This window comes from Sus scrofa, chromosome 14 (assembly GCF_000003025.6).
Source record: "Sus scrofa isolate TJ Tabasco breed Duroc chromosome 14, Sscrofa11.1, whole genome shotgun sequence".
Classification (NCBI taxonomy): Eukaryota; Metazoa; Chordata; class Mammalia; order Artiodactyla; family Suidae; genus Sus; species Sus scrofa.
In genome coordinates this window covers 13,032,736-13,060,140 of record NC_010456.5, presented here as the reverse complement: position 1 = coordinate 13,060,140, position 27,405 = coordinate 13,032,736, and the positions used below count along the sequence as shown (strand labels likewise).

Below are 27,405 nucleotides of genomic sequence, written 5' to 3'. Positions count from 1 at the left end.
GTGCATGGTGTGAGGGTGTGTTCCAGTTTCATTGATTTACATGCGGCTACCCAGTGTTCCCAGCACCACCTGCTGAAAAGCCTGTTTTTTCCCCATTTTATGTTCTTGCCTCCTTTGTCGAAGATTAATTGACCGTAGGTGTCTAGGTTTATTTCTGGGTTCTCTATTGTGTTCCATTGGTCTGTATGTCTGTTTTGGTACCAGTACCACACTGTCTTGATTACGGTGGTTCTGTAATATTGCCGGAAGTCTGGGAGAGTTATGCCTCTTGCTTGGTTTTTGTTCCTCAGGATTGCTTTTGCAATTCTGGGTCTTTTATGGTTCCATATAAATTTTTGGATTGTTTGTTCTAGTTGTGAAAAATGTCATGGCTGATTTGATAGGGATTGCACTGAATTTGTAGATTGCTTTGGGTATGGCCATTTTAACAATATGGATTTTTCCAACCCAGGAGCATGGAATATCTTTCCATTTCTTTGAGTCCTCTTTGATTTCCTTGATTAATGTTTTATAGGTCTCTGCATATAAGTCTTTCACCTCCTTGCTCAGGTTTATTCCCAGGTATTTAATTTCTTGGGATGCGATTTTAAAAGATGTGTTTTTGTATTCCTTTTCTGGCATTACAGAAATGCGACTGATTTCTGAATGTTAATCTTGTATCCTGCTACTTTGCTGAATTTGTTGATCAGTTTGAGTAGTTTTTGTGTGGGGTCCTTAGGGTTTTTATCATGTCATCTGCATATAGTGACAATTTTACCTCTTCTCTTCCAATTTGGATACTGTTTATTTCTTTTGTTTGTCCGATTGCTGTGACTAGGACTTCCAATACTATGTTGAATAGCTTAGTCAGTGAGAGTGGGCATCCTTGTCTTGTTCCAGATTTTAGTGGGAAGGCTTTAGCTTTTCTCCATTGAGTATTATATTTGCTGTGGGTTTGTCATAAATGACTTTATGGTCATTTTTTTTTAAGGTATGTTCCCTCTGTACCCACTTTGGTAAGAGTTTTTAGTATGAATGGATGTTGGACTTAGTCAAATGCTTTTTTTTGCATCTATCGAGATGATCATGTGGTTTTTGACTTTTGTTAATGTGGTGTATCTAATGGTTTGATTTAAACTACAGTTTTTAAATACAAAACTCCTGTTTAATTTTTTTTCTTTGCCTGAGGCATATGGAAGTTCCCAGGCCAGTTGTTGAATTGTAGCTGTAGCTGCCAGCCTACAATGCAGGATCCGAGCTGAATCTGCTATCTGCACCACAGCTCATGGTAACACCAGGTCCTTAACCCACTGAACGAGGCGAGGCCAGGGATTGAACCCACATCCCCATGGATCCTAGTCAGATTCATTTTCACTCTGCCACAATGGGAACTCCCTCCTATTTAATTGTTAATTGCAGTTATCAAATTGTAGATTTCCAGCCTCAAAAGTAGAAACAATTACTTTTTATTCTTAATACTCATCTATAGGACAAGGCATTCATTGGAAAGCAAAGTACTCTCCAACAGCCAAATAGGAAAACAGGAATTGTTCTTTTAGGATGCATTGACTTCATACAGATCAAATTTTTATGCCATTTCTTTCAGATTTTTGATGTACCTCATTGAATAAGGTAGCTGAAACCTATTTTAATTAAATCATGTCATGAAGTATTCATTTCAATCACAGTCAATCCTCATCTCATTTCAAGCTATAAAATATTTAATATTTTCTGCTACCTGTTAACAGAAAACATTTTATGTCCACTGCTAGAGTGATTTACAGTTCTATATATAGTCGGCCCACCATATCTATGGGTTCTGCATCTGTGGATTCAACAAACTGCAGGTCAAAAATAAAAAAAATTCCAGAAAATTCCAAAAATCAAAACTTGAGAATTTCTTACCAGGCCACAGTATACATAGAATTTACATTGTATTTACAGCAATTTATGTAACATTTACATTGTGTGAAAGTATCATAAGTAATCTAGAGATGATTCAAAGTATATATGCAAATTCCGTACCATTCTGTATAAGGGGCTTGAGCATCCTCATGTTTTGGTATCTGTGAGGTGTTCTGGAATCCTGCTTGTAGTCTTCTCTTTCATTAAATACATAGAAAGAGTCTAATCTTGATGTTTAAAAAGGTTAATGGACCTTTTTCCTCATTTTTATTTAATTATTTTAAAAGACTCAATATATCAGTTTGATATACTTATTAGCCCAAAGAATACCATATCTTTATCATACTCCTTGTTTTGTAAATAGCTTCTAGTTTTAGTTACTCATTAAATGTTATTATTACAGATCAATTAATGAGAAACAACATATTGATCCATCTTTTATCTGTTTTAAATTATTGGATGTATATAAATTCTTAATTACTTTTAGTAATCTATCTTACAAAATGTGTTCTGTAATATAGATTTCCTTGAAATGAGTGTTAAAACTTTTATTTGAATTTAAAAATGAGCTCAGGTTATTTTGTACAGAAAATGTGTTTAATTTTCCCTGATTATGTTGATAATATAATCAAGATTCAATAAGATATGTAAAATACTGATTTGATAATAAAGCCACATTCTAGTTAGTTTATAGGGCAAACTATTCCATAGGTTGAATGCAGCTTCAGTGTTTTGATGAAAATATATTTAAAACACATCATAAAGTGAAATAATTTTATTAAATAGTATTATTTTGTCAAAGGTATAATGAAGTTAACAAGATTTGATTTTTCTCAACCCTTTCTTAGTTTTAGAGGTTAAGCAAAGTTCCATTAAGTAAAACAATAGCAGGTGTGATTAACTTGATAAGTTATGATAAAATCTTTCGCATCTATCCAAGAAACTGAGAAAATGAGCACTCTATGACATGGGTCATAACTCCTTTTGCAAATCAGGTAGTTCTAATTTTTCCTTTCAGAAGTCCTAATTTATTCATTAGCTTATAGATCCTTAAAATAATATTTAATGGTAGATCATTATGTGATTTTTTAAAAATATGTATCATGACAAGAGTGTAAATATTTGAGTGACGTTGCTATAACAAACCTCTTTCCAGTCCAGTCCTCTTAGATGTTTGAGCAAGGTTTTCAGTGCTTTACTTCTGTACAAAAGAAAATGCGAGTAGAGTTAATACCCAATGCCGACTCATATAGTAGTAAATTATAGGCATCCCATGAACTCATTCCATTAAAGGATGCTTTTTCATATACTTATTATGTTTATCAAAATTTATATTTTTTCTGATCCATTGTGTGCTACTAATAATTGTATTAATAGTTCAATGGAGAAGAGTAACCAGAGAAATTTAAAATTTTAATTTATATAGCTGTTTTTGTAGAAAAGAATGATAGAGTGGTTAACAGAAGACTTTACATTAGGATGAAATACTTTGTGGAAAGTGGGATGGAATTTAGAGGCCGAGTGTTTTTTTAAATTTCTTTGCCTTCGAATGATTTCATGTCACTGGGTGGGTTCATGGGAAGGAAGTAAAGGTATGAAATTACTATTAAAGAAGAGTTTTTTCGTTTAAAAAATAGTGGATAGTATCAACCATAAAATATCATGATCTAAATTTATAAAAATTTATGATACTTGGATTCCAATGGATATATGTGAGGAATTCTATTTTAAATTATAATAACTCAGAAGTTGCAACAGAAGAAAGGGTGGGGGGAAAAATGTAATTGTAATGTATACATGTAAGGATAACCTGACCCCCTTGCTGTACAGTGGTAAAATAAAAAAAATTATTAAAAAAAATAATAACTCAGAAGTTATATTCTTTGCAGCTATTTAAACTCATTTTTGAAAAATTTTATAGAACCACTTAAAATATATGAGGAGGTTTTGGGGGAGATACAGGAACAAAAAAATCATGAGTATTGCTCCAGGTGTGTTTGCATACTTAGATTTATTAACCTTAGACATATATTCGTTGACGCTGAGGGGATTTGAACTTTAGATATACAAGCTTTTTAACTTACCATTTGATTTTTACATTATTTTAATTTCTTCTATGGTCATTTCTGTGGTGTTTTTACATAACATATTGAAACTTGTATTTCTTATTAAATCAACTTTAAACATTGTCTCTTCACTCTTTTTCAATATGAGACCCTGCCCCTCCTCTTTTCTATGCTCTTTCATGGCCCACTTGCTTTATTCCTAAGTTGACATTATTTTATATGTATATATGTACATATCCATCCATTTGCCTGTTCACCAGCTTGTCTGCTCATCCATCTGTCCATCCATCCACCCATCCAGTTACCTATTGCCCTCAGCGCTAAACCAAATAGTGTGTTGGGTTTGCTTGTTCTTCTCTGGGTTCATTATTACAACCTATAGACTATTGGATGGAGTGTGTTCTAGCATAAAGTTTAAATAAGTTCTCTTTTCTCAAATTCCATCAGTTTCTTCATATTATACCATATTTTAGACCATGACTCACTTGAATAGCTTTTTATTTTTCTTACGATAAAATCTTAAGCGTATTCTTTAATTTTCTCTTCAACTCTTAGTTATACTATTCTATTAATTTTCTCCAAAAGTCTCTATCTCAGAACCTTCTGTCTTGTGTTGCCTTCTAAATTTGCTGTATAACTATTATCTAAAATTCGGTGAGGATGAACTAACATTTTCTGGCCTTTTTATATTTTTAGATCACGCTTTCTTAAGGAAACCGGTAGTTTAGAGTCTAATGTGTACCAATACAGGAAAGACAAGATGTTGACAAAGAATATACATAGGAAAAGTGGTATCCGGAGATCTGAAGAGAGGCTTATAAGGAAAGATTTTATTTTAGACAGAATGTAGTCCTGGTTAACCTAAGCTCTAGTCTCTCATTTCAGTAAACATTCATTGAATGCCTACAATTTGACAGGCAAAGGGCTAAATTTAAGTGCTGAGATACCAAGATGAAGGAGCTGGGGTGCAGGCAGCCAGCTGCAGGCACACCTGTAAGCAATTAATACAATGTAGTATGTGTTATGAGGAAACTTATTCAAGGAATTCTGGGAACCTTATGTTTTCATCTTTAAATTGCTGTAATTCTCTCATGCCTTCCAATAAACGCATTATAACTGTGCTCATGATGTCCCAAGATGCAGGGGGTGTTTCAGATAGGAAATAGCTGAAGAAGGTCAAGGGGGATTCAGTTGACACCCATAAAAGAGGGAAGTGAGGAAAAGTGGTATTAGATAAAGCCACCCAACTTTAGCATTTATTATTAGTGAGTGATCCAAATAATACAACAAAGTATAATGAACCATCTTGGGGGCGAGGGGAATGTGTCTCAATGGGAAAAAATCATACAATTGCAAGTGAATTTTGGATTGGCGGAGGTTTTAAACTAGGCACCTTATGCCTTGTCTCCTTTGGACCAGCTCTTACTTTGGAGTTTTCTCCAAACTAGTTCACCAAGGAGTGAAATAAGATATTTACATCCTCTCTTGTTTTTTTTTTTTTTTTTTTTTTTTTTAAATGCTGATTTTTTTTCCCCCATTATAGCTGGTTTACAGTGTTCTGTCAATTTTCTACTGTATAGCATGGTGACCCAGTTACACATACATGTATAGATTGTTTTTTCTCACATTATCATGCTCCATCATAGGTGACTAGATATAGTTCCCAGTGCTACACAGCAGGATATAATTGCTTATCCATTCCAAAGGCAATAGTCTTCATCTATTAACCCCAAGCTCCCAATCCATACCCCCCCGACTACCACCCCTGCCTTGGCAACCACAAGTCTATTCTCCAAGTCCATGATTTTCTTTTCTGTGGAAAGGTTCATTTGTGCTGTATATTAGATTCCAGATATAAGTGATATCACATGGTATTTGTCTTTCTCTTTCTGACTTCACTTCGTACTCTTAGTTTTGAAAGAGATTCTCTCTGTTGAGATTTTAGGGAGCCCACAAACAATACCTCCTTTTTCCCCCCACCCCAATTCTGAACTGAGTTAGTCATGGGGATCAATAGATAGAGACAGGAAATATACAAAGCAAAAATAAAACACCTGGTACTTATTATGTGCCAGGCCCTGTTCTAATCTCCATAGCTATCCTATGACATAGGTTCTCATTATCTACATTTTACAGATAAGGGGAACTGGAGCACGGAGAGGTTAGGTTAGTTGCTCAAGGTGACACAGTAAATGGTGGAGCCAGGATTCACAATCGGACAGTTCGATTCCAGAGCCTAGCCTCCTTTACCACTGTGTTTTCCTGCGTCTTATTTTCATTTGGGGTCCTGAGAGAGCTGTTGGAGAAAATAGCTTTAGGACTGTTGGCCAGGTGGGTCTCCTGATACCTCCCCCTGAATTAGACCTGCCCAGGCCAGCTGGTGCTGCAGGTCTGCCTGGTGATGTGGAGATGCAGAGCCCCGTACCCAGTTCCTTCTCCTGAGCACCACTGACCTGCCCTTCCCCAGGAGGACAGTGAGTAGCTTAGAGGCCTCAGGAGTGTTCTTGTTCTTCCGCATGAGGGAGATGAGGGGGAATATAGTCTCTCCTTGTCACTCTTGATTCATTTTAAGACCAGCTTTTTGGAGTTACCATAGGTTTGGGCAAGAGCCAGAGAAAGGTCAGCCTTCCCCCAAACAAGACTTTTAGTAAGCACCTGAAGGTCACATATCAGCTCTGTGCCACTGTATATGTTTATCCACGTAGGTTTCCTTCATTTGTAGCCCACTTTCTTATGCAAGGAAAAAAAACAGACCCCCCCACCCCCACCCCCCAATCAGGTCATTTCAAACAGTATTCTTCCTCGAGTTTCTGGAAACATATGAGGTTGTGTTTAATTTGTTCTCCCACATCACTTGCTGTGGAGAGAGGGAGGCAGAATGGTAAAGTAGAAAGAGCATGATTATAGAATGAGAAACTTAGGTTTGAATCGCAGCTTTACCACTGACCAAATTATTTAACCTCCTTGTGCTAGTCTTTTCCTATTACTCTATAAACTAGAGAGTGTACAACCTGCCAGTAGGGCTGGTGTGAAGATTAGAACTGAAGTATACCAGGTAATTGCCACACAGCTATAAAAGGTAGCTTTTGTTGTAGTAAAGATATGAAAAAATCCAGACTTAAACTTGTGGAATGCTTAATAAATAATTTAAGCAGTTGTATACAAGTGTCTTAGGCACAAGTCACCCTTTTACTGGGAAATGGGAATAGTGATTAATATTTGAGCATTTTGTCTGGTGATTGCAAACACACTCATGTATGAAGGTGAGTGTACAAAACTAATTTGCAAGTGTACCTCAGAACCTTAAGAGTTCATATCCTCATTTACTCTTGCATTCAAAAACTTCCAATGCTTTTTTATTTTTTTATTTTTTTTTTGTCTTTTCTAGGGCTCTACCCGCGGCACATAGAGGTTACCAGGCTAGGGGTCCAATCAGAGTTGTAGCTGCCGGCCTATGCCAGAGCCACAGCAACTCAGGTTCTGAGCCTTGTCTGCGACCTACACCACAGCTCATGGCAATGCCAGATCCCCAACCCACTGAGCGAGACCAGGGATCGAACCCGCAATCTCATGGTTACTAGTCGGGTTTGTTAACCACTGAGCCACGACAGCAACTCCCCAATGCTTTTTTCTTTGTCGTTCAATCTAATGCCTAAAAAGATTGCTGCTGCTTTCTTTAAAACATTTTAGTTGAGTTGATGCTATACTGCTTCTTAAGAGTTAGAATATCTTGGGACATGAAGTAACCAAAGGATGTAGGTATTTTTTAAAATTCTCTAAGCCATTTCCCATGTTGTATGTCATCCCCTCCCCCACTCCATGCTGCACAAAAAATGATTTGCTTATTCGTTAGGTAGGCTTGACAAGCCTTTTCAACCTGAGTCCCCCTTCCCTGTGCACTTAGTCTACTGAGACTAGAACATAATGCCTCGAGGTTTGCTTGCCCATTCAGGAAACCAGACTTCATGAAGGAGAGAAGCACTGAGACAAAACCACGAAAACAGGGAAGGATGAGCCACTATACGAAATTTGCTCTAGCAACTTGTTAGTGGAAAGAAAATTCAGTATCGGGATCATCTCATAAGACCTACATGCGTTTGATTGTGTACCTTTGACAGAGTATTGTTTTTGCCTTGGTTTGAATTCTCAATCTTATATTTGAGTAAGTTGCTTAATCTTTCTCAGTTTCCTTACTTGTGAAATAAGGATGATAACAAGATCTATCCTTTAGGGTGGTTGTAAGGATTAAAGAAAAGAATACATGGACATAGTGCTTGGACCTGGTAAGAGCAAAAACATATATTGAATCTAGATTTGAACCCCATCCTGTCTAGCTCCCAAGCCACGTTCTTTCCCCACCCCATGTGGTACTGGATGGCAGTGTGAAGTAGCTTATGTAGGTGGTAGCCTGGTTCCTGAGGTAATAGAGAGGTTTGCTGAGGTTAAGTGACCACTGGGCTCACAAAACTAATGCAAGGCAGAACGGAAATGAAAGATTTCTAATTGCAAGTGTTGAGTACCTTTCCCTATAGCATCCCATCCTGAAGATAGATCTTTAATGATTTGTTATCTTATCAGGTACATTGCAAACATCTTAGGATTTCAGCTGTTAAGTCCATGGTGCCATTGGAGTATAGATGCCTAAATAGTTGGAAACTCAAGACTTAATGCAATAAGGTTGACTTTGGCATAATGACTCAAGTGTATGTGTTGAATCATCCAGTGTGGACACTAGTAATCAAATAAAATTTACTAAAATAAATTCATACATACTAAGCTTGGTTTAAAGAAGATTAACCTGGCAGTTCCCTTCTGGCTCAGCAGTAACCAACCTCACTAGTATCCATGAGGACATGGGTTTGATCTCTGGCCTTGCTCAGTGGGTTAAGGATCCAGCGTTGCCATGAACTGTGGTGTAGGTCACAGAAGCAGCTTGGATTTGGCATTGCTGTGGCTGTGATGTAGGCCTGCGGCTAGAGCTCTGATTCAGCCCCTAGCCTGGAAACTTCCATATGCTGTGGGAGAGGCCCTAAAAAGACCAAACAAACAAACAAAAAAAAAACCCAAAAAGAAGATCAACATGAATTTCAAATGGGCAGTTTTGTACTTATAGATCATAAAACAAGCAATAAATGGTGTGAAGTTAAATATGTGCTGACCATATAACCTAGCAGTTTTATTCTTAGGTATCCAACAAAAATAAAAATGAATGTCTTAGCAAAGACCGTGAAGAGCTTAGAAGTGGTTAAAGAAAGAAAAGCAGTGAACAAAATAATAGAAATGGTACAGAGAAATAATTATGAATGAAAATAAGCAAAAAATGGGTTTGACCAGGAAAATCCTTTTAATAGTCTAAAAATAGAGATAGAAATTAGACTGTGAGACTTTTTCTGTTCTTTAAAGTGAAATCTAAGTACATCTTAAAAGGCTCTCAACCTCATTGGTCATTGTGGGGATGCAAATTAAAATCTCAGCGTGACTTCACTTCATATGCACTTGAGTGGCCGTATGTGATGGTGAAGGTGTGGAGCACCTGTGACTCCCACGTGTTGATGTTGGGAATGTAAACGGGTAAACACATTTAGGAAAACAGTTTTGATTCCTGTAATGGTAGATAGAGACTGACTCTATGACCCAACCCATCTTCTCTTAGGTTTCTATACTTGCATGGTTATATAGAAATAAAAATAAATGTCTACACAAAGACTTTTTCTTGAGTGTTCATAGTAGCACCATTCATAATAGCCCCAAATGGGAAACAGTTTAAATGCTTGTCAGCTAGTGAGAGGATAGACAAAGTACTGTTCCACAGGAATGAAAAGGCACAGTGAACTGATAACATGCTACAACATGGATGAACCTCAGCATGCCTGAGTGAGAATCACCAGATACCCAAGACCACATGTTATATAATTCCATTTATGTGAAATGTTCCTGAAAGAAGAAGGACAGAAAGCAGATCAGTGGTTGCCTGTGGCTGGGGGAAGGACCTGGGACTGAGTGCAGTCAGGCATGAGGGAACTCTTGGGTGTGTTGATAGTGTTTTCAAAGTAGATTGTGGTGGGGGGTGTACAACTCTACATTTCCTAAACGGCATTGAATTGTTCATCTAGCATGGATCATTTTATGGTCTGCCAATAAAACTTTAAAACTATGTGAACAGATATTTGGAATATGTTAGGTTTATTTTTATCTTTAAAATTATTGCATGTTTTAAAGATAATGAGAAAATTTCTTGAGAAAATGCCAAGGTTTAACTGAACTCTCACTTTGTGATTTATTTATATTTAGTAGTTAATACCTCTTCCCAATCTTCTTTCAGCAGCCAGTTAGCCAGTTTTTTCCTTCAGTTAACCAGTTGGTTACATCACATAAAGGACAAAGAAACTGGGGTGACTGTGCAGATGCATGTGGTTTAAAAAATAGTTTTTGTCTAATATGGGAATTTCTGGCTTTTGCTGGTCCAGGCATTTTGGGTTCCTCAAAATGTCTATCTCTGTAGCTTTGTTCTTAGACTGTAAAACATTGCTACTTCCTGCCAGTGGCCTCAATTTAATTCTTAATCCTTTTTCCTCTTTCTATATCTTCATTCTTTTCTTTTTCCACAAATGACCAAGGCTTTTGTTATTTTGACTTCTTTATTATTCCTTTGCCTTTTAAGATTACTTACAAACATGGAAGTGATGGAAGCTTGGTTTATTTTGGGTGACATAAAACATTTCTTTTGGGAATCCTGCCTAGAAAAAAAAAGAAGAAAAGGGCTGCCATAATCATGCATTGAGAAATAGGGGTCTTTATTTCCTTCAAATTTTAGGTTTTACTTTTAGTAGAAAAGTGATAGAACATTTGGGTCTTGTAGCATGTAAATCCAAGTTAGTTTGGGGGAGAAGAGATTAATATCAGTAATGTAATTAAAATTGATTAAAAATTCAAATTCAAATTTACTCATCTCCTGACATTTATTTTTGTAAAGCATTCTAAGTAATTTCCAAATATCTTATTTCTAACTGCTTTGTTTTCTGACACATTTACCCTCATTTTAATATTTTATGATTTTTCTTAGCACATTCCCTCCTGTGGTGCCATAGATATTATGGTTTCTCTTAGTGAAGAACAAAATTTGTGATTCATTAGTGATGTTCACCGGCAGCTGGAAATGGGGAAGTGGCTATCTCAGTACCTTGTCTTTGCTCCCAGCAGCTTGAATGTAGGCTTTGAATCAGGCAGACACCCAATTGGAATCTTAATTCTACCTCCACTAGCTGTGCTCATTTCTGAATGCTATGTAACTCAGGTGTAAAATGAGGATATCTCGTTGTTCCTATTGCGGCGCAGCAGAAACAAATCCAACTAGTAATCATGAAGTTGCGGGTTCGATCCTTGGCCTTGCTCAATGGGTTAAGGATCTGGTGTTGCCGTGAGCTGTGGTGTAGGCTGGTAGCTACAGCTCCAATTCGACTGCTAGTCTGGGAACCTCCGTATGCCATGGGTGCTGCCCTAAAAAGCAAAAAAAAAAAAAAAAAAAAAAAAAGTTATCCTCATTTTTGTTAGATATGATGAATATAAAGTACTTAATATAGTGCTTGGTGCTCAGTTGTTACTCCATAGAAATAACTCTATGTTAGATTTGTATCTACATGATTCTGAGTTAGAATAGTCCAAATTGAATGAGGCATTGCCCCAGCTTTCCTAAGTGTGAGACATTGGAAACTCCTTGTGAGCAGTTTACTCATGGATTGGCTGGATCTTGGTTTGTTTTTTTTTTTTTTTTTTGGTCTTTGTTTTGCTATTTCTTGGGCCGCTCCCGCGGCATATGGAGGTTCCCAGGCTAGGGGTCGAATCGGAGCTGCAGCCACCGGCCTACGCCAGAGCCACAGCAACGCGGGATCCGAGCCGCGTCTGCAACCTACGCCACAGCTCACGGCAACGCCGGATCATTAACCCACTGAGCAAGGGTAAGGACCGAACCCGCAACCTCATGGTTCCTAGTCGGATTCGTTAACCACTGCGCCACGACGGGAACTCCCTTGGTTTGTTTTTAAGCCGTGTTATGTTGGGGCCAGAATAGCCTTTATTCTAAAGTGAGTTTAGCCCTCCTAAATTGTACCCTTTTCTGGGCTCTGTACTAGATGCCTGCTAGTGTTCAAGGAGATCTTTCCAACTGCGGCTGGTTGTCCTTCCCTCATGTCTCCGAGCCCGAGTGAGCTCTGGAAATGATTCCATGTATCCAGCTACTTCTCCAATAGTAGTTCTTTCTGTATAGTTTTTAATGGCTTCTTAGAGCCTCACCTTCTGTGTGTTCAGCTGAGCATCAATCAAAGACTGAAGGGAAATCCATGCAGATTCCTGGAGTTCCTCCTCTGAATGTCCTCCTTCTCTCCGGCCAGCAAATTCCTGCTACCTCAGCTTCTCAGACCTCTGGTCTTTGGCTACCATGTTCTGGCTTGGGTTTCCTCTTCATGGACTGAGTATCTCTAGGTGGGAAGCAGGGCAATTGTAAGGCACCACCTCACCTCCCTTGTTTTCCTTCTTTCTGAGATACACTCCCACACTGCCTGTTATCCATTGTCTGAAAACATTTGCTTCATATCTTTTGTACAATTTTCTTATTTATGGCATGAGCGTTAGAATCAGTTATTCTGTCATGACTAGAGTTTTGAGAACCAGTTATTCTGTCATGACTAGAGTTTTGGGCTAATTATTAACTACCTGTTGAATATTGAGGAGAAACATTTTTTTGCTGATCCTATAGCAAACAATAATTGAAAGTCAGTGTACTTTTTATATACATAAAGCAAATGATGCTTTTGTGCACATTGGCAGAAGTGGCCCCTCTCACCAGACCAATTAGAAACAGGCATCTCTCTGAGCTGCCACAGCCTGGTGAGAAGCCGAATGACACTTTTGTCCTTGAGCCCCTTCCTTTGCTGTGAACCTTTAGTGTTTGGCCATTGTAGCAGGGGCTGTGCTTTAGCTCCCCCACTGTGCCTCTGAGCCAGGTGCCTTTGGTCTGCAGTTGTACGCTATGTACCTGGCCATGTAGTCTGACTCTTCCTGGTACAGCTTTTCCTAGTACAGCTCTTCCATGTAGTCTGACTTTATCTGGTACAGCTCTTCCTCCAGCAGAGTTTAGCATATAATTTGCTGGAGGGCAAGTGAAAATTAATATTGTTGTTGTGAAATATTTGTACTCTGCTTGAATCTCATATGTCAATGAAAACTTCCTGAAAAATTTTTTTTGTATTCCCCATTCAAAAATGGGGTTAAATAAATTTAGCAAGAAGTTAAAGGGAAAAGACAAGGAAAAAGGTCACTCAACATCATTTTATTTTGGATTGCCATGGTAGGAAGAAGTCTCAGGAAAGCATTTTAATAAGTATCTTAAGACCAAATGTCTCTTGAACAGTTCTCAATAGCTTGACAAAAATATTACCTCCCACACACTTTGTTTTCATCAAACTGAATAAAATGGAGTCTATAAATTTGGGGAGAGGGAAGATGTTGTCTGGAGGTCATTATTTTGAGCAGTGAGGCCAGAAGGAGGTGGTATTGGGTATGTTTGGGTGTGACCTCACCTGAAAAGATCTGGAACAAACTCTCGTGCCCGTGTCGCCTGCAAGAAACTCTTACCCATGTAGCACTCTGTGTGAGGGGCTGGCTTGACGGGACTGGCTTTTGGCTTTGAAAGGTATTTGGAATTCTTCTGACAGTTAAAAAAAAATATAATGATAATTCTGTGAGTTTTTGTTTTTAGATTTCATCTCTCAGAAGACATTATCCTCTTGTTTTAATTGAGATATAATTGACATATAACAGATTAGTTTCAGGTGTACAACATAATAACTTTATATTTGTATGTATTGAAAATTGATCATCACAAGTCTAATTAAAACTACATCCAACACCACACATAGTTATAAACTTTTTTCATGTGATGAAAACTTTTAAGATCTTTAGCAACTTTCAAATGTGTGTTATGCATGAATTAATTACACTGCTCATCCATCCCTGATTCACTGTAGTCTGACTACTGATCTCACTGCTTCTTGGCTCTCCCAGGGCGGATCCGTGAACCTTTAAGTACTAATCCTGGATTCTTTACAGCCCTACTAGTTAGTACACAGTGTGGACGTGAGGCTCACCATCTGGGTATCTGTCCAAAGCTTGTGCCACATCCTGTTAATTAGCCATAAGGGAACAGAAACAATATAAGCTGTCTTGCAAGTTATATTATATCTCACTGGGGCAGCCTCTCCACATCTGCGTGAGGAATCCTCTGGTGTCATATATGGCCTGGCCATTGTCCATTTGTGTTTTCAGTGTTCTCATGTCAAACACTGGGCTAGGACATGAAGCTCCGTAATGCTTAGGGAACTGTCTCCACAGCACCATTTCTTAAACTTTTTGGGGTCTGAAAGCCATAGCTCCTTTGCCTGGAAAAAAAAAAATCAGAAACTCACAGACCCATTGATATTCATCCATGGAACAAAGAGCTCACTTATTTTCTTTCATGCATGTTTAACAATTCCATCATTTTATTACTGTTACATAATTTTTTTGTCTTTTTTTTTTTTAAGGCTGCACCAATATATGGAAGTTCCCAGGCTAGGGGTTGAACCAGAGCTGCAGCTGCTGGCCTACACCACAGCCACAGCAGTGCCAGGTCCGAGCTGCATCTGCAGTCTATACAACAGCTCGAGGCAATGTGGGATCCTTAACCCACTGAGAGAGGCCAGGGATCAAACCTGCATCCTCATGGATGCTAGTCAGATTTGTTTCTGCCGAGCCATGATGGGAATTCCTCTATTATACAATATTTTGTTCATGAGAATTTTTGACTAATCTTCCCCATACCTTAGTAAGTATGTATGCAAATGTGTTTAAATGGAACCATTTTTATAGTATCAGAGGAGGTGATAGGCTGAATGAGTCAGTGTTTGTGGTACTGGGGAGTGAGCTCATGAAACACCAAAAAAGGTTGAACCTTTCTGATTTCAACTGATTTTTATATAGAGCTTTCTAAAATAGATCTTGGTGCTGCGGCTCTGGCGTAGGCCAGTGGCTACAGCTCCGATTAGACCCCTAGCCTGGGAACTTCCATGTGCCATGGGTTTGGACCCAGAAAAAGGCAAAAAGACACACAAAAAAAATAAATAAATAAATAAATAAAATAAAATAGATCTTAACTTCTCTGACTACTGCCCCCCACCAGTGGAAGTTAATGGTTTAGAATCTCTTTCACAATGAACAGCAAATACAAGATTTTTCTAATGGTTTAAATATCTCACCTCTAGATTGTCAGCTCCTTGAGGGCAAGGACTTGTGTCTTGTTGTCCTTATTCTGCAGTCTCTTAGTAAATGTTGAACCCAGGGCTCTTGGCTCCTACAATAAATGACCCTACAATGCCATGCTTTTCTAAACTGACATTTCTCTTCTTTTCATTTCTTCAAACAACAGCTGATGGCTTCTAGTAAGCTCTCACCTTAAACTCTCCCTGTGAGACTGTTGGAGGGAAACAGATGAGCCAAACTCCTCTGGTCCATAACCTTACATTACATTTACTCAGTAAGTGCTGTTGAATGAAAGGGTGAATGTGAGAAGGAAAGGGGATGGATTTGAGAGGCATTTCTAAGCTGAAAACCATATCTCAGGAAAGGGATAAATGCAGCAATCTTCAGTTAGTAAACTAATCAGTTTATACCCTTATAATTAGTATTTACCTGGGGAATGCTTGGAAATTGAGTTTCCACGTAAGGAAATCTTTCCTGAGCCATGAGTTTGGGGAATAATTATAGTAGTGAGCTAGAAACTTTAGTTTTCTCAACTTGCTAGCTGACTTCACCTCCGCCTTAACATTGTGTCCTGAATCAAAACCATGGTAATGACCATATCTAACATTCTTGAGCATGCAGCACTGTCTGTGCACCAGGCATTTTATGTTTGCTTTGTCCCTTTGAAGCCCCAAGCCTTTCCATTTAAATCTGAATTATAGACCTGCCACTGCTTATAGTGAAGTCAAGGGCTTTAGCTTTAATTCTGTTTCATAGCTATCGATGTTAATGACATTTCTGCTCCAAGTGACATTGAGTTTAGGATTCCTTTTCAGGATTTGGGTAGCCAGGATTCTGTGTTGCCGTACTAAAGGGGACTGTATATTGACTAGGGTAGGGAGACTGTAGTATAGTCCTGTTGGGATTGTGCTGGCACTGTTTTTAGGTACTTGGGGTTAGATATGGAAACATTCTCTTTATTGTTGTGAATTTGTGAGGCTCTGTTTTTTTTTTTTTGTTTTGTTTTTTTTGAGCATGAAGAAAACCCTATTCTGCCTACTTAATAGCGGGAATTTAAAACTTAGCTGCCCGCCTACCTGCAGAGCCATGAGGAAGGGAGCAGTAGTTCAGATCTAGCCACGGTATGTGTGTCGCAAGTTAGGTCTAGTGCTTCCAGATCTTCTGAATTTTCAAGAAAATCCTAATGTGAAATCTTCTGATTTTCTGCTCTTGGTGAATACTGTGAGGATTAAACAAAGTACAGCTGTGAGCTATGTTGGGCCTGTGGACCTTGAGTGTGTGACCTCTGGTTTGGAGACATAAATATGAATCTGGGTCTAGAAAGGGTGAGGGGCTAGAGAGTTAATTAATTTTCATACTCAGTTAAAAAAAAAACCTTTTCCAGAGAAATCTAATTATAGTAATCCATTCAGGAAAACTGGATAAATATAGATTCACAAAATTTAAAACCAGAGATAGCCACAAATACTGAAAGAAGTGAAAATTTAAAGAGTTTTCTTTGCTTGGAGTCTAAGAGTATTTCAATAGTCTATCCTACTCTCTATCCTTAAAGTTATTTTAACATGTAATTATTAAAATGAATGTGTGTTACTCTGTTAACATAGCATGTGAAATATATTTTATTAAAAAAACCCCACAGGAGTTCCCACTCTGGCACAGTGGGTTAAGGATCTGGCATTGTCTCTGCAGAGGTGTGGGTTCAATCCTCAGCCTGGTGTAGTGGGTTAAGGATTTGACATTGCTGCAGCTGTGGTATAGGTAGCAGCTGCTGCTCAGGTTGGATCCCTGGCCCAGGAACTTCCATATGCTGTGGGTGTGGCCAAAAAGGGAGAAAAACAAAACAAACAAAAAAACTCCACAAATGAATCACTATATATTTCTTTTTATGGGCACACCTGAATTAAAATAGACTCTGTATGTTCGACAGATGAGACGACAAAGTGATTTGCAAGTGATTGAGTTAATAGTGTAGTCTTTGAGTGAGGCTATCTAAATGTATGGCAGTTTGAATTTATGGAATTTACAAACCAGGGATTTTGTGTTTCTAAAGTTTTGTGGTAGTGAAATATGCTGGTTATGGTTCGGTGGCTGTGTTCTTTGGGGGTCCTTCTGTTTTCAAGTAATTGCAGTTTGTGCAGGTGGAAGATTTTAATAGAAGAGCAATGTCAGATTGTCATTTCTCTTGATTTAAAGTAGTTTCACCAAAGGACTATGTATCAGAAGTAGTTGACCTGAATGTTGTTCCACTTTTTAGGCCCCTTCTCCCTCACCCTCTGGGATATTTTAGCACTACTCATTATGACCTTTTCTTGCATTCTTTGGGTGCATTTTTTGTCATCATTATATGTTTCATATAATTATCTCCTAGTTTCATTGAAGATGGAATTTGTATTTATTGTTTTGGGGATGATTTTAGAGAGCAGATGGTGGTGGAAATGTTTTTATTCTATCAGGAGTACTGTGATTGAGAATAACGTAAGTGACCTAATTTAGACTGGATGTTTAAGATAGGTACATGTAGGAGTTCCTGTCGTGGCACAGCAGAAACTAATCTGACTAGGAACCATGAGGTTGCAAGTTCGAGCCCTGGCTTCGCTCAGTAGGTTAAGGATCTGGCGTTGCCAAGAGCTGTTGTGTAGGTCGCTGACACAGCTCAGCCGGCAGCTGTAGCTCCAACTGGACCCCTACTTGGGAACCTCCATATGCCATGGGTGTGGCCCTAAAAAGACAAAAGGAAAAAAAAAAGGTACATGTAGGGAAATAATAAATAAGCTGAGAAATGACAAGTGAACAAGAGTTAGTCTCAGGATTTCAGGGCAGAAAGAAAATTGTGTATTGAAGCCCTGAGATGCCATGAGCTGTGGAGTAGGTTGCTAAGACGTGGCTTAGATCCTGTGTTGCTGTGGCTGTGGTGTAGGTCAATGGCTGCAGCTCTGATTTGACCCCTAGCCTGGGAACCTCCATATGCTGCAGGTTCGGCCCTAAAAAGATTAAAAAAAAAAAAAAAAGTCTTGAGACCTCAAAACTGTGTACCCGAACCAATTAGAAAAAGGCCAACGCTGGTGAAAGGAAGATGGTTCAGGATGTGGTTGAGATGGAGGGAGAGGCTAGGTCACCTAGAGAACTTAATAAGCAAGAAGCCTCATGTTGGACATTGATAAATGCTGAAAGATACATTCTGTCCTTCAGAAGCTTATAGTTGTTGAAGAAATGACCCATATATATTAAAAAGTTTATATCATGTGACAGTGTTGGGTAATACATGAGCAGTAGAGAGAGTTCTGATTACAGGGATTGGGGAAGGGAAACTCACTTTTGGTTAGGGTTCTTGTGGAAGGATTCTTGAGGGAGAGAGAAATTGCCTGAACCTTTCCCACGTGAGTAGGATGTGAGAGGGAGCGGCATTATCTGAGTGTAGGTATGTGGAATGTGGGTGGGACACTAGCTGGCTGGAGAGGAGAGTGTGGGAGAGTGTGTGGTGTGGGAGGTGATGCTTGAACTGGAGCTTGGGTTACCTCTGATGTACCATTGGTCTGCATGTGTCTTTGATAGAAGTATTAACATATAACTTGTTGAGGGCTTAATGTTTGTTTTCTTATTCTAAATAAAAAGTTATAGGAGTAACCCAGTGTGACTTCTCATTCCTCCCGCAACATCCTCATCAGATGTTTTCTTATTCTCTCTTCAGATGCTCCACTGATGGGGAGCTGGCTGTTTCTTAATGCAGTGGTAATTATTAAAGAGATCTCCCTTTTAACTTTCTTGAGTAGATGGCCTACTGGAGATGGCTTCAGTTCTTCTTATTTAGTCTTCCCCGTCCAGGCTACATATTTCTACTTCTTCGATTTATTCCTTCAGTGTTAGCATTTTTATTTTATTTATTTATTTATTTATTTATTTATTTTGTCTTTTTGCCATTTCTTGGGTCGCTCCCACGGCATATGGAGTTTTCCAGGCTAGGGGTCTAATCGGAGCTGGAGCTGCCAGCCTACGCCAGAGCCACAGCAACACAGGATCCGAGCCACGTCTGCAACCTACACCACAGCTCACGGCAATGCTGGATCGTTAACCCACTGAGCAAGGGCAGGGACCGAACCCGCAACCTCATGGTTCCTAGTCGGATTCGTTAACCACTGCGCCACGACGGGAACTCCAGTGTTAGAATTTTTAAACCTCTCTACATCTGGAATGCTATTCTCCAAAATGCTCTACTTTATCAATGATGCTTTTAAAATTTATTCTGCAGAATTGAATGGAGTATTCCAAATGTTGAGAAAACAGTGACCAGGACTTTTAGTGATATTTGTACTTCTTAAAGTTAGCTAGATAAGCAAAGATTGATAATCTTCCTTTGTGAGTCTAGTCAGGGTCTAAATTTTTAGGCAGGTCAGCTTTAGTCCCTATGTGGAAAAGTACATTGGGGGAGGGGTGACAAAGGAAAAATAACGATCATCACACAGATTATTGCTTGGTTTCTGGTACTGCCAGCTTAAGTCCAGAAAGGAAACAATACCATTATATAGTATGGCCGTATTAGAATAAACTCATTGTGATGTAACACATCCGTTATAAAGCATGTTGGAGTGGGATCTGTTCAATACAGAGATTCCAGATATTTCTAATTCGTGAAAGTCTCAGAAATTTAAATCTTCGGAATTAAAAGAGCTGTTTGGATATGTTTGATTTTGGTAGTTGACAGTAGAAATTGATTTATAATTCATCTTTGTGGCATTGCTTTTTTTTTTTAACACATACACAATATTTTGTGATTTATTTTGGGCCCAATATTGACTTTATTTTTGTCATGTTCAGAAGTATTAATAAAAATCTCTTAAGACTACTAATTTATATAAAATCATCACTAAATTTCTTCTTATTGTGGCATTCTAAAGATTAGGATAAATCGACTTAATTTTATGGTGCAACTTATTATTTAAATGAGAGATGAGCACAGGCCCCTAAGCCAGGTCAATAAAAAGGAGGGAGTAGTTTATTCATAGATAACAGTTCTATCCAAAATATGCAGTCAAATCATTTGTTGTTTCCTAAGCCACTATCCTCTGCCTAAAAACACATCTGCCCCTGTTGATACACATGGTTGTTAACATCTCAGTGACTAGACAGTCACCTCTGGGGGAACAGTAATTGTTGTGAGCAGGACTCATCAATGGATGCTAAAATTCATGGGTGGAAACAGTCAGGATGTTTACATGGTCTTAAAATCCACCATTCTCCCCAAAACCCCCAAAAAAATGTGCAGAGGGAAAACTGGTAATGTTAGAGTGGAGATACCTGGTAGATAACAACCATAACCAGTGATCAGAGTTACCATCAGCAATAGTGAGAGCTGGACGTCATCATGTGCCTTCTGGTATTGTTTTTTTATTTTTATTTTATTTTATTTAAAATTTTTAAAAATTTATTTATTTTTTGTCTTTTTGCCATTCTTGGGCCGCTCCTGCTCCCGAGGCATTTGGAGTTTTCCAGGCTAGGGGTCTAATCGGAGCTGTAGCTGCCGGCCTATGCCAGAGCCACAGCAACGCAGGATCCAGCCGAGTCTGCGACCTACACCACAGCTCACGGCAACGCCGGATCGTTTAACCCACTGAGCAAGGGCAGGGACCGAACCCGCAACCTCATGGTTCCTAGTCGGATTCGTTAACCACTGAGCCACGACGGGGAATTCTGTGGTATTGTTTTTTAAATTGAAGTATAGTTTATAATATTTCAGATATATAGCAGAGTGATTCAGTTTTACATATTCTTTTCATTATTGGTTATTATTACAAGATTTTTGAATGTAGGAGTTCCCGTCGTGGCTCAGTGGTTAACAAATCCGACTAGGAACTCTGAAGGTTGCAGGTTCGATCCCTGGCCTTGCTCAGTGGGTTGAGGACCCGACATTGCCATGAGCTGTGGTGTAGGTTGCAGACACGGCTTGGATCCCATGTTGCTGTGGCTCTGGCGTAGGCTGGTGGCTACAGCTCCGATTAGACCCCTAGCCTGGGAATCTCCATATGCCGCAGGGACAGCCCTAGAAAAGGCAAAAAGACAAAAAAAAAAAAAAAAAAAAAAAGATATTTGAATGTAGTTCTCTGTGCTCTACAGTAGGTCTTTGTTGTTTATTTTATATATGGTAGTGTGTATATGTCAGCCCCAAGTTCTCAATTTATCACTTCTTCCCCTTTGATAACTGTTGTTTGTTTTCTATATGTGTGGGTCTATTTCTGTTTTGTAAATAAGTTCCTTTGTATCATTTTTAAAGATTCTACATATAAATGATAACATATATTTGTCTTTCTCCTTCTGACTTGCTTCACTTATTATGATAATCTCTAGGTCTGTCCATGTTGCTGCAAATGACATTATTTTAATTCTTTTTATGGCTGAATAATACTTTGTTGTATATATATACCACATCTTTATTTCTTCATCTGTCAATGGATGTTGATGTTTCTTCCATGTCTTTGCTATTGTAAATAGTGCTGCAGTGAAATGGGAGTGCATGTGTCTTTTCAAATTAGTTTTTGTCTTTTTCAGATTTATGCCCAGAAGTGGGATTGCTGGATCAATTAAAAATCAACTCAATTTTTAATTTTTTGGGAGTTCCCGTCGTGGCGCAGTGGTTAACGAATCCGACTAGGAACCATGAGGTTGCGGGTTCGGTCCCTGCCCTTGCTCAGTGGGTTAAGGATCTGGCGTTGCTGTGAGCTGTGGTGTAGGTTGCAGACGCGGCTCGGATCCTGCGTTGCTGTGGCTCTGGTGTAGGCCAGTGGCTACAGCTCCGATTAGACCCCTAGCCTGGGAAACTCCATATGCCGTGGGAGCGGCCCAAGAAATGGCAAAAAGACCAAAAAAAAAAAAAAAAAAAAAAAAAAACTCAATTTTTAATTTTTTAAGAAACTCCATACTGTTCACCATAGTGACATACCCTCTGGTATTGATGCACTTAGAAAAGTACGTTACTTCTGTGGTGCTTGCCAAATGCGTAACCTGAATTGAGTCATGAGGAAGCATTGGACAAAGCCAAATTGAGGGACAGTCTACAAAATAATTGCCCAGTACACTTCAAGTATCAGGGTCATGAGAGACAATCATCCCTAATTGGAGGAGGCATGGCAACTGCATGCATAGTGTGATCTTAGCCTGGAAAAAGGACACCACTAAGGCAGTTAGCAAGAAATTTGTATAAGATTGGCTGTAGATTATTTCATAAACCTTGTGTTGATGATTAATGATGATTAATTTCTTGGTTTTGATCATCCTAACTGTGGTTATAATAAGATGTTAACAATTGGAGAAGCTGGCTGAAGGATACACAAGGAGTTCTTTGTACTATTTTTGGAACTTTTTTAAGTGCAAAAGTTCAAAATGAAGTTACAACAACAACAGCATAAAATCAGACTCTCATGCTTCTACTTTATGATGTCTCTTTTGATTGGTCAGAGGCTGGTTGTCTTTGCTTTTTAAATCTCTACTGTGATCTGGATAGCTGAGGTTTCTAAATAAGGAATTTTGGAATAGTGAGGCATTGCTGTATTGGATTGCAACTACACTTTGAAAAGTTTTGTTTAATTAATTTGCTTATTTATTTTTGCACAGAGCTGTAATTACATCCTTGGGTTTCCAATGGCTCTGTAGGTTATTTGAGCATTGCTGTTGTAGCCACCAGAATCCTTAGCTGGAAACTTAGCCCTGTAATTAATTTACTGGGATGTTTCTGTTTTTATTATCATGTTCCAGATTCAGGTTAGTCCTGTGGATTCTTCTTCTATGTATCCTATATTACTGAATTTCATATTTGTTATCTTTTAAGAGAGCTGATTTTTGTATGAATGTATTTTACTTAAAATTGAAATATCATGCTAAATATCTTCTTTTTCTCTCAGAAAATACAGTCTGGAGTTTTTTTAAATGTAACAAACAAGTGAACTTACATTGGCATAAGCACCAGGTGGTTAGCTTTTACTGGGTAATAGAATGGAGGAAATTAATACATTGGGAAATGTTTCTTTTACCAGGAGCAGTTGTTAATGTATGACTCATAGATTCTTAAGTCTCAGAGAAACTTGCCGAGGCTGTTTTGACCATTGTGGGAGAGGAAGAAAACAGGGACTTGGGAGTCGGAAGACCTACTTTTGCATCCTAGATCCATCACAGATTATTGTTGTATCTTAGGTCATTTAGCTCTTCTGAGCCTTAAGTTTCTCATCTGTAAAAACTGTAATAATAATAGCATCTTTCAAAGTTATCATGAAAATTAAATGAAGGAGCATGCAGTGTACCTGGTCTGATGTGTGCATTTCACATATGCTGGCTCTGTTCTTATCTCCATCTAGGTTTGCAACTAAGCATTATGCAGTTGATGAGCATCTGCTTTGCTTATGAAGACCTACAAAAAGATGATAGCATATGTCAGTTACGTCTACTTGTATTTCCCAGATCTTTTTGTTGGGAAGTTTTCCCCTATCTCTCATTCTAGAGAAATTATTTTCCTTTATATGTTAGCCACATTGGCTGTTACTCCAAAATCTGTTAAGACAGTTATCACTCATTTGTTAATTTTCCTTGGCATTTTAGTGTTCTTATCTGAAATCATTTTGATACAACTAAGTATTAAATTTAGAAGAAAATTTAATGAGACAGAGGCACAAGATACACAGACAGTTGAAAGGAAGCATTTCCAGGTACAGTTTCCTTTCACATTTCAGGTTTGACTTGGCATTTTGATCCTCTGAGAAAGAGCATTATTCCTGTGGTTGTTAGGTGAACATCATTGTTTTTAGAAGTTATATACTGAAAGATTTAGGGATGTGGGGGCATGTCTGTAACTTACCCTCAGACGGTCAAGGAAAAAACTGTGTGTGTAAGAGGGGTGAGGACTCGGAGAGAATGATATAGCAGCTGTGGCAACATTAATAATTGGTGAATTTGGGTGAAGGGAGTTCTTTGTGCTTTTCTTACAACTTTTCTCTAATTTAAAACTATCTCAAAATTATACTGGATTGAGTTATATTCCTGCACCCTGAGGCGATAGAAGCCAGTGGCATTTTCAGAGAGAGGGAGGTTGAAGGCACCTGGGTCAGCAGAGAGGAATGAGTAGTGAGTAATTCAGTAAGTAGTCACTCACTGCAAAAAATAGTTGTTCCTTTAATTTAACCATTTTTTTCTTAGAATTTTTTTGTAGAAGTTCCTATATAGATAGAGAGTAAGCTGCTGCTTTATCAAAGCAAAAAGGACTACTTGAGGTAAAATCAGATGCTAAAAAAGTAGAGTTTTTTTAATATTTATAAGTTGTCTTCAGGGATAAGTAACATGTAGGAGGCAGAAATGTTAGGACTTTAAAAATTATCCATTGCTCAGATAATCTTACTTTTCCTTAAGAGATACAAGTTAGTCTTCTGTAATGAGCACTCTGTCCTACTAGTTAATAAGTATTAATTTATCCTTTATTTCAAATTGATGTTTCATTTCAAAGTTATATTTTGTATTCTTAATAAAGATTTATATGATGTTTATTTTCATTTTATCCTTTAAAATGCATCTAACTAAAAAAAAAAATTTTAACCCTTTCCCTTTTGTTTCATGTCAATGGTGACATCTCTTTGGGGAACTCAGAAGCCAGCCAAAGGTAAGATTTAGTTTATTATGTAATGCTTGTAAAGATCTTATGTGCATATTTTTGAAGTACTGGTAATTTTCTTCTCAGAAATAAAAATATTTTGTCTGTTACTTTTACATAAAAAAAAAAAAAAGATGCAGACTGTTAGCCTCTTCACAAATCCAAAGCCGTTTATTGGCATAAGACAGATTGGAGGTTTATGGAAAAGCTGTATTTGTACTTTGACCAATTCTGGCCAGTCTCCTGGCAACTGCAACACAGATTCCTTTTGTGCTCTGCTGTTTGCCATGAATTGCTCAAAACTGGTCATTCCAACCATGGTCAGAACTGTACTGGGCAAACTCATCCATGTCGCCCCTGGGACAGCTGGGGACACATTCTCAGGCCAATTGAAACCTGCCCCAGCTTCCTCAAGAGAGTGCACTTTCATCTTAGATTTGAGCCCAGATTCTAAAGAAACTGCAGTGGGGTAGGTCACTTCCTGTATCTCTTAAGGAAAGTAGGTTGTGCCAAAGTAGACACAAGGACTGAATTTTTGAATTGATCGTTCTCTGGAAATTCTAGGCAATTTAGATTTTTATCTTCATTCTGTGTCTTAGAATCTGTGGTTGAATTGTAATTCCATTCTCTATTATTGTTGCCAAAATATGTATAGACCTGGGAGTTCCCGTTGCGGCTCAGTGGGTTAAGAACTCGACTAGTATCCATGAGGATGTGGGTTTGATCCCTGGCCTTGCTCAGTGGGTTAAGGATCTCTCTGACATTGCCCTGAGCTGTGGTGTAGGTTGCAGACGTGATTCGAATCTGGCATTGCTATGGCTGTGGTGTAGACCTCAGCTGCAGTGTGATTCAGCCCCTAGCCTGGGAACTTCCATATGCCGCTGGTGCATCCCTAAGAAGTAAAAAAAAAAAAAAAAAAAAAAAAAAAAAAAAACTCTGAATGATTAAAAAACAGTTTAATTTGGCACTGACTTCTTTATATGTGTATTTTTATTTTTTTGTCTTTTTAGGACCACACCTGTGGCATATGGAGGTTCCCAGGCTAGGGATCAAATTGGAGCTGTGGCCACCAGCCTACACCATAGCCAGAGCAATGCCAGATCCTAGCCGCATGTGTGATCTACACCACGGCTCACAGCAACTCCAGATCCTCAACCCACTGAGCAAGGCCAGGAATTGAACCCGCATCCTCATGGATACTAATGAGATTTGTTTCCTCTGAGCCACGACGGGAACTCCCTCTTTATGTAAAATTAATTTTTCTCTCATCTTTTCTGTGGAAAGATGTTGGATTATTTCTGCTTTTTTTTTTTTTTTTAACTTTTTGATGGAGCAGAGGCTGGAGGTAACAGAAGGATGTGAGGAAATATTACCTGACTATTTAAAAACTACCCATGTTTAATTTAATTCATCTGTATCTTAATGTTTAGAGAAAATGTTGATGTGAAAAATATGGAAGGACTGTGCCACATTATTAACATGGAGATTCTCTCTAGGGAGAAATATGCTTGGTGAATGGGAGACCTTTATTTTTTACTTTATATTTATGTGTTATGACTTTATAATGAATGTATGTTTCTTCTCTGTTACTCAAAAACAATTTTTTTGAGTTTTTTTAAATTTTAATTTAATTAAAAAAATTTTTTTAAATTTTAAAAGAGAATATGTTTACTTAGAAAGAAAAGGGCTTGTCTGCTTTAGGAAATCTGTGGCTGGAAGATACATATAATAAAAATTTATGAAATGGCTGAAACTTAAAGAGGACCATTAGGTGTTGTTAGTAAATAAGAACTAAGACTTCCCAGTTCCCAGCTTTGTGCCAGGCCGTGGCTCCTCCCTATAACTGGGGAAGGGAGCTCACCCAGGGCCTGATGGTGAACAGACACCTGGGTTCAGGTTCTTAACGTCTTTGTACCCCAGGGCCTCAGCTGTTGTACGGGTTACTTTATTTTTTATTTTTGTTATAGTTGATTTACATTGGTCTGTCAATTTCTGCTGTACAACAAAGTGACCCAGTTATACATATTGTATATATTCTTTTTCTCATATTATCTTCCATCATGTTCTATCCCAAGTGATTGGATATAGTTCCCTGTGCTATCCAGCAGGACCTCTTTGCTTAAACACTCCAAGTGAAATGGTTTGCATCTACTATCCCCAAACTCCCAGTTCCCGCTCCCTCCCTCTCCCCTTTGACAACCACAAGTCTCTTCTCCACTTCCAGGAGTTTGTTGTTAGGGTTACTTTAATGATAGCCTCTCTACTGAAATGGAGATGAGAATTGTTAAGGAAAGCCCTAAATTTAAAAAAGAAAGAAAAGAAAAAACCCCAAAAAACACTGTAGGCTTAGGGACAGGAGTGCCATTTCCTGCCTGATCTCTGAGAAGTGCACATGGATATTGAAATGCAAGCAAAGCTTACAAAGCAAAGAACCGGGAGGGTTGTTACCTAATGTTGTAAGAGCAGAATCAAAAGGTAAGAGTAGAGAGTTGAAAGCTAGAACAGAAGAAAGTTAATTTGAGCTTCACATTTTATTTAATC

The 27,405-nt window shown here is 38.3% G+C and overlaps 1 protein-coding gene across 1 annotated transcript in view; it reads left to right on the top strand.

Moving 5' to 3' along the window:
- The window catches only part of KIF13B (kinesin family member 13B), a 186,829-nt gene that overhangs the window by 40,303 nt on the left and 119,121 nt on the right, over window positions 1–27,405 (top strand). The window contains 1 exon segment of the mRNA XM_021072406.1: window positions 24,861–24,873. Coding sequence (XP_020928065.1) covers window positions 24,861–24,873 — 13 coding nt within the window.